General features: G+C 42.6%; 1 protein-coding gene across 3 annotated transcripts in view; it reads right to left on the bottom strand.

Moving 5' to 3' along the window:
* FCHSD2 (FCH and double SH3 domains 2) overlaps window positions 1-8,110 on the bottom strand; it is a 338,593-nt gene that overhangs the window by 18,330 nt on the left and 312,153 nt on the right. For all 3 annotated transcript variants that reach the window (XM_011953051.1, XM_011953052.1, XM_011953053.1), the window contains one exon: window positions 6,761-6,895. In XM_011953051.1, the coding sequence (XP_011808441.1) occupies window positions 6,761-6,895 (135 nt within the window). The remainder of the gene's footprint in view (window positions 1-6,760; window positions 6,896-8,110) is intronic.

Below are 8,110 nucleotides of genomic sequence, written 5' to 3'. Positions count from 1 at the left end.
AACAAAACTAAACAAACCACTTGATCTAGTAATTCCACTTTTATGAATACATCATGAGGAAATAAAAGCACCAGGATGTAAGACTATGTATTTTAAGATGTTTACTGCAGCACTGCCTGCCTGTAGTGACAAACGCCTGGACACAATCGATATGTCCATCAACAGGGGAATGTTTGAATGTATTCTGATGTATCCATATTATGGATTAATAACACTCATTAAAAATAAAGTTCGCTGGTCGGGTGCCATGGCTCATGCTTGTAATCCCAGCACTTTGAGAGGCTGAGGTGGGCGGATCACGAGGTCAGGAGATCGAGACCATCCTGGCTAACACGGTGAAACTCCATCTCTATTAAAAAAAATACAAAAAATTAACTGGGTGTGGTGGCATGCGCCTGTAGTCCCAGCTACTCGGGAGGCTGAGGCAGGAGAATTGCTTGAACCCGGGAGGCGGAGCTTGCAGTGAGCCAAGATGGCGCCACTGCACTCCAGCCTGGTGACAGAGCAAGACTCTGTCTCAAAACAAAACAAAAAAAAAAGAAAAAAAAAAAGTTCGCCAAGTATGTGAAAAAACACTCAATATCATTAGAGAAATGCAAATCAAAATCACAATGAGATACCATTTCACACCAATCAGAGTGGCTTTTTTTTTTTTTTTTTTTTTTTTTGAGATAGGGTCTTGTTCTGTTACCCAGGCTGGAGTGCAGTGACACAATCACAGTTCACTGCAGTGTCGACCTCCTGGGCTCAAGCAATTTTCCTGCTCCAGCCTCCCGAATAGATGGAACTATAGGTGTGCACCACCACGCCTGGCTAATTTTTGTTTTTGTTTTGGTAGATACAACATCATGTTGCTTAGGCTGGTCTTGAACTCCTGGGTTCAAGTGATCCTCCCGCCTTGGCCTCCCAAAGTGCTATCATTATAGGAGTGAGCCATCATGCCTAGCTGAGAATGGCTATTATTTAAAAAGTCAAAAAATAACAGATGCTGGTGAGGTCATGGAAAAAAGGATGGCTTATACACTGCTGGTGGGAGTGTAAATTAGTTCAGCCATTGTGGAAAGCAGTGTGGTGATTCCTCAAAGAGCTAAAAACAGAACTACCATTCAACCCAGCAATCCCATTACTGGGCATATACCCAAAGGTATATAAATCATTCTACTATAAAGACGCATGGGCAGGAGTGGTGGCTCATGCCTGTAATCCCAGCACTTTGGGAGGCTAAAGTGGGTGGTGCCAAAATGACGAAACCCTGTCTCTACTAAAAATACAAAAATTAACCAGGCCTGGTGGTGTGTGCCTGTAATCCCAGCTATTCAGGAGGCTGAGGCACGAGAATTGCTTGAACCTGTGAGGCGAAGGTTGCAGTGCGTCAAGATTGTGCCAGGGCACTGCAGCCTGGGCAACAGAGCAAGACTGTCTTAAAAAAAAAAAAAAAGACTCATGCACACATGCACATGTATATTCATTGAAGCACTATTTATACTAGCAAAGACATGGAATCAACCTAAATACTCACCAATGACAAGTTGAATAAAGAAAATGTGGTACATATATACCATGAAATACTATGTAGCCCCAAAAACAATGATGTCTTCTGCAGGAACATGGATGGAACTGGTGGCCATTATCCTTAACAAACTAATACAGGAACAGAAAACCAAATACTGCATGTTCTCACTAGTAAGTGGGAGCTAAATGATGGGCTCTCATGGACACAAAGAGGGGAACAACAGACACTGCGGCCTACTTGAAGGCAGAAGGTGGGAGGAAGGAGAGGATTAGAAAAAATAACTATTGGGTACTAGGCTTAGTACCTGGGTAGTGAAACAATTTGTAAAACAAACCCCCATGACATGAGTTTACCTATGTAACAAACCTGCCCATGTACCCTTGCACTTAAAAGTTTTTTAAAAAATGAGTTTGAGACTAGAAAAACCAGAAATAAACCTTCACGTACATGATTAAATAATTTTCAACAAGGATGCCAAGACCACTCAGTGGAGGAGAGGACAGTTTTTCAACAAATGTTGCTGGAAAAATTGGATACCCATATGCAAAAGAATGAAGTTGAAATCTCACCTTATATAATACACAAAAAAAATTAAATGGATCAAAGACCTAAACCTATGAAACTTTAAAAGAAAACATAGGGTAAACACTTTATGACGCTGGATTTGGCAATGATTTTTTTGGAGACAGAGTCTTGCTCTGTTGCCCAGGCTGGAGTGTAGTGGCGTGATCTTGACTCACTGCAACCTCTGCCTACTGGGTTCAAGCAATTCTCCTGCCTCAGCCTCCCAAGTAGCTGGGAATATAGGTGCATGCCACTATGCCTGGCTAATTTTTTGCATTTTTAGTAGAGATGGGGTTTCACCATGTTGGTCAGGCTGGTCTCGAACTCCTGACCTTGCGATCCACCCACCATGGCCTCCCAAAGTGCTGGGATTACAGGTGTGAGCCACCGCGCCCGGCCCTCCTTTTGTTCTTAAAAGGCTCTGAGCGTCCCCATAACACTGACTACCATGATGCTCTAATGAATTTGTCTTTGTGAGCGTCCTACTAGAAACAATTAGACAGGGACTATATTTCTTCTCACTTACCCCAACTAAAGACAGTGAGCAGTAAATAGTTATTAAATACACACATGCTCTCATACTGTCTCCTTAAGTCCTAGTATCCAGTGACAACCAGAGCTCTGTTTCTACCAGTATCTCTCCAAATTTCCTATATTTCTTTTAAAACAATGTTTTTCCTGATAGTATCATACATGTTCATTGTAGAAAAGCTGGAAAATATGTATAATTGAGATCTTATGGTACATACAATTTGGTATCCTACCTTTTAATTTATTATTAGGACATAAGGGTGTGGGCGGCAAGCCACCCAGGTGCCGAGGCAAGAGACTGAGGGCACGAGCTGTTCCAGTATAATAAAATATATAAAATAAGAATAGTTATACTAGATATAGATAATAGATATGATTATATATGAATATCATTAATCATTAGTTTGTAGCAATTACTCTTTACTCCAATATTATAATAATCCTTGCTCTACAATCATAACCTAGGAAAAAGCAGGCCATAGAGAGATAGGAGCTGAGGGGACCTAGTGAGAAGTGACCAGAAGACAAGAGTGCGAGCCTTCAGTTATGCCCGGGCAGGGCCACCAGAGGGCTCCTTGGTCTACCGGTAATGCCAGCGTCTGGGAAGATGCCCGTTGCCAAGCGGACCGTGGTCTAGCGGTAGCGTCAGTGTCAAGGAAAAATACCCACTACTTAGTAGACCAGAAAAGGGAATCTCCCTTTCCCCGGAGGAGTTCAGAGAAGACTCTACTCCTCCACCTCTTGTGGCGGGTCTGACATAAGTCAGGCCCGTCCGCAGTTATCCAGAGGCCTACCCGTCTCCCTGTGATGCTGTGCTTCAGTGGTCATGCTCCTAGTCCACCTTCATGTTCCATCCTGTACACCTGGCTCTGCCTTTTAGATAACAGTAGCGAATTAGTGAAAGTACTAAAAGTCTCTGATATGCAGAAATAATGGCTTAAGCTGTCTCTCTCTCTCTCCTCTCTTTCTCTCTGCCTCAGCTGCCAGGCAGGGAAGGGCCCCCTGTCCAGTGGACATGTGACCCACGTGACCTATCATTGGAGGTGGCTCACACTCCTTACCCTGCCCCTTTGTCTTGTATCCAATAAATATCAGCGCAGTCTGGCATTCGGGGCCACTACCAGTCTCCGCGTCTTGGTGGTAGTGGTCCCCCAGGCCCAGCTGTTTTTTCTTTTATCTCTTTGTCTTGTGTCTTTATTCCTACAGTCTTTCGTCTCCACACATGGGGAGAAAAACCCACCGACCCTGTGGGGCTGGACCCTAGAAAGGGTTTCTTCTTATGTAGAAAAACTCTAATGTAAATTTCAATAATCTTTACAATATGATATGATATGGCTGTAGTATATGAATGTCTAGTTTAATTATTCTCATTGAACTGCCAATTTTAATTTTTTTTTTAATTTATTTTTTAGAGGCAGGGTCTCACTGTCACCCAGGCTGGAGTGCAGTGGTATAATCATGGCTCACTGCAGCCTCGATCTCCTGGGTTCCAGTGATCCTCCTGCCTCAGCCTCCCAAATAGCTAGGACTATAGGCATATGCCACCATGCCCAACTAATTTTAAAATTTTTTTGTAGAGACTAGGTTTTGCTTTGTTGCCCAGGCTGGTCTTGAACTCCTAGCTTCAAGTGATCTTCCCACTTTTGTCCCACAAAGTGTTGGGATTACAGGCATGAGCCACTGCGTCTAGTCATGAGCTCCATTATCCTCACTGATGTCTCTAACAGAATGAGGGCAAGAGAAGGATTCATTTGTTCATGCCTTCCTTCTATCATTCAAGTATTCATTCCACAAATATTTACTAATGACCTACCACGTGCTGGGCATTGTCCTAGGGGCTGAAGACACACAGACAAGGTAAACATACAGAGACAAAACTTCTCCCTTCATGGGCCTTTAGTGGGGAGTCAGACAAGGAAACAAGAAAACTAAGATTAAGTTTGGCTGGACAGAAGTGCCATATATTACAAAGCAGTACTATATGAAAGGACATTTTTGTGTCCAAAATGTTTCTATATTATGATTTATTTCTTCAGGATGGATGCTAATAGGGTCAAAAGTTCTTAAGGCTTCTTAAGGCTTTGACTCTATCCTTTATTTTTTATTTTTTTCTGTCACCCAGGCTGGAGTGCAATGGTGCAATCTCGGCTCACTGCAACCTCCTCCTCCTGGGTTCAAGTGATTCTCCTGCCTCAGCCTCACTAGTAGCTGAATTACAGGCACCCGTCACCATGCCCAGCTAAGTTTTGTATTTTTAGTAGAGATGGGGTTTCACCATGTTGGTCAGGCCAGTCTCGAACTCCTAACCTCAGTGATCCACCTGCCTCATTTTCCCAAAGTGTTGGGATTACAGGCGTGAGCCACTGTGCCTGGCCAACTCTAATCATTAAATATAGCTTTCTTTGTTCTCACCAGATTATTCGAGGCCTCCTTTTTGGTCTGGACTACAATAATTATGATTAGGCTTAAAGTCAGTCCTTCCGTATCCTAATCTGTCCCTAGAATATCTATACCATGACCAGGTTACCTTCTTAAAAATCCAATTGGATTTCAGGCCATCTAAGGATTTTCCTAGCCAAGATAAAAACCAAACCTCTAAGTCTGGTACACAAGGTCCTTTATTATCTGACAACAAACACCTTTATGCACAGCCCTTCTGTTCTCCTGCAGATGCTCCTACATCACCGAATTTAACATTTCCTGAACACCCCACACTCTCATCACACTCTACCTCTATACCTGCTGTTCTCTTTGCTTAGAAGGCTCTTTCCTCTCCCTACCTTCTCACTGCATCTAGAAAGGTCTTAAATCATGACCTAATTTAAATGCCACCTCATCTGTAAAATTTCCCCCAACGATCACAGGTAGAATTAGTGGCTCTACCTTTACTATAAATCTTTTCACACTTGTTCTATTTTCCATTTTAATATTTATCCCTTCATAGATTGTCCATTCCTAGAGGGGAGAGATAATGTCATATTCATTCTGGCATGCCCCCAGTGTATCACATATTGGGTACTCTATATGTTTATTCAATGATTAACTGACTAAATAGATGTTCATAGTCTATTTAACGCAGGGATGTGCCTGGGATATGCCAACAGCGGGAATGTTGAATGAAATGTGAACTGTTTAAAATCATTCAGACACTTAGGAATTTCTCTATTTAAGGGCCTTAAATTTTAGTTCTGGGACGTTCAAGTAAACATAATGGGAGGTGGTATCAGGAAACAATTCCAACGCTAGTTTTATAATACCCTGTAATACCTTTCCAAGTATCTGAGAAGATGATTTTAAATTTTCAAAAGATTATCAAAACGATTTACATTGGAAAAAAAATGCTAACACTTTCAATGAACAGGAAGTATTATGAATTTAAATATAAAATGAAAGGATGTTAAACTCAAAACAAGTCTGGGAATCACTGATATTGAGGAGTAAACACTGCCACCTTTTGGCCCATGGGGATGTGGCGGTGAGAGTGAATCTGGTGCATGACAGGTGGATTCTCTCTCCAGGACCTTCCCTTCTGATAGCCTTCTGCATTGCCCCTTCTCACACATGCCTCCGCCGGAACAGGGGCAAGAGAAGATTCATGTATTCACGCCTCCCTTCCAACATTCATGTATTCATCCCACAATTATTTACTGATGACCCACTACGGCTGGCCATTGTCCTTGGGGCTGAAGACACACAGACAAGGTACACATACACAGACAAAATTTCTGCCTTCATGGACCTTTAGTGGAGAGTCAAAGAAATATGAAAATAAATAAGATTAAATTTGGCTTGGCAGAAGTGCTATATAATAAATAAAAGAGGCAATGGGATAACAAGTAGTGACTGAGGAGTTGGTTATTTATTTAGGTGGTTATGGGTGACCTTAAGGAAGAACTATTTGAGCTGAGCTTCGGTGAGGAGCAGGGGGCAACCAACTGAGATTTGGGGAAAAAAAGGGTTCTAGGCAGACGGAGTAGCAAGTGAAAGACATCAAGTCAGAGCCTAAACTCATCACCATTCTGCTATGTTGCCCCAGTATTAACCTAATAACAATTTTATGCTAAGTACAGCTTGAGAGACTGGATGGATACAGTCATGTGTATCTTCAGAGTTAATCAGAATTAAATAACAGTATGTTGGAGAAATACAAACCTTGTAGGAATAAACAACTTTGCAGGTGAGTGGATAATTTCTTAAGGTGCCAGAAGGGCTGGAACTGCTGTCATCAAAAACATCCATGTTATCTTCAAACTCTTCTCCTTCTTCTCTTTCGGTATCTGCATTAAGCTAAGAAAAATCAGAAACCATTGGCTAGTTTCCTTACTTCAAGAAAATGGTTGAAAGCCAGAAAAACACTTAAAACCTGATTGTTTCAAAATGTTAATTTGCCTTTTAACTCTGCATAGAAATGACTATCTTTCGCACTTACATTTTTCATGTTATGAAAGCAGAGAAGTTTTTTTTTTTTTTTTTTTTTTTTGAGATGGGAGTTTTGCCCTTGTCACCCGGGCTGGAGTGCAGTGGCGTGATCTTGGCTCACTGTAACCTCTGCCTCCTAGGTTCAAGCAATGCTCATGCCTCAATCTCCCAAACAGCTGGGATTACAGGCACCCACCACCACACCTGGCTAATTGTTTTGTATTTTTAGTAGAGATGGGGTTTCACCATGTTGGCCAGGCTGGTCTTGAACTCCTAGCCTCCAGTGATCCACCCACCTCCCAAAGTGCTGGTATTATTATAGGTGTGAGCCACCGCACCAAGTCTAGGACAGAGATTTAAAAAAAAAATTTATGTTTTTTGAGACAGAGCCTTGCTCTGATGTGTAGGCTGGAGTGCAGTGGTGCGATCTCGGCTCACTGCAAGTTCTGCCTCCTCAGCCTCCCGAGTAGCTGGGACTACAGGTGCCCGCCACCACACCCAGTGAATTTTTTGTATTTTTAGTAGAGACGGGGTTTCACTGTGTTAGCCATGATGGTCTTGATCTCCTGACCTCATGATCTGCCCACCTCGGCCTCCCAAAGTGCTGGGATTACAGGTGTGAGCCACTGCGCCCGGCCAGGACAGAAACTTTTTTTAAATCAAGAAGTAAGTTCCTGTCAAATACATAGGAAACATTTATCAGTATCCTTTCACTTTTCACTGTTAAGTACTGACTAACAAAGGCCTCTAAATTTTAACTGATCCTGTTAGTGAACATTAAAAAGGTTTCAGGCCAGGTGTGGTGGCTCACGCATGTAATCCAAGCACTTTGGGAGGTGAAGGTAGGTGGATCACTTGAGGTCAGGAGTTTGAGACCAGCCTGGCCAACATGGTGAAACCTAACCCCATCTCTACTAAAAATATAGAGAAAAAAAATATAGCCAAGCATGGTGGTGCATGCCTGAAGTCCCAGCTACTGGGAAGGCTGAGGGAGGAGAATTGCTTGAACCCAGGAGGCGGAGGCTAAGTGAGCCAAGATCGCACCACTGCACTACAACTGGGGCGACAGAGTGTGACTCTGCC

Source organism: Colobus angolensis, unplaced genomic scaffold, assembly GCF_000951035.1.
Source record: "Colobus angolensis palliatus isolate OR3802 unplaced genomic scaffold, Cang.pa_1.0 Scaffold355, whole genome shotgun sequence".
Lineage (NCBI taxonomy): Eukaryota > Metazoa > Chordata > Mammalia > Primates > Cercopithecidae > Colobus > Colobus angolensis.
This window is presented reverse-complemented; position numbering and strand designations above follow the sequence as displayed.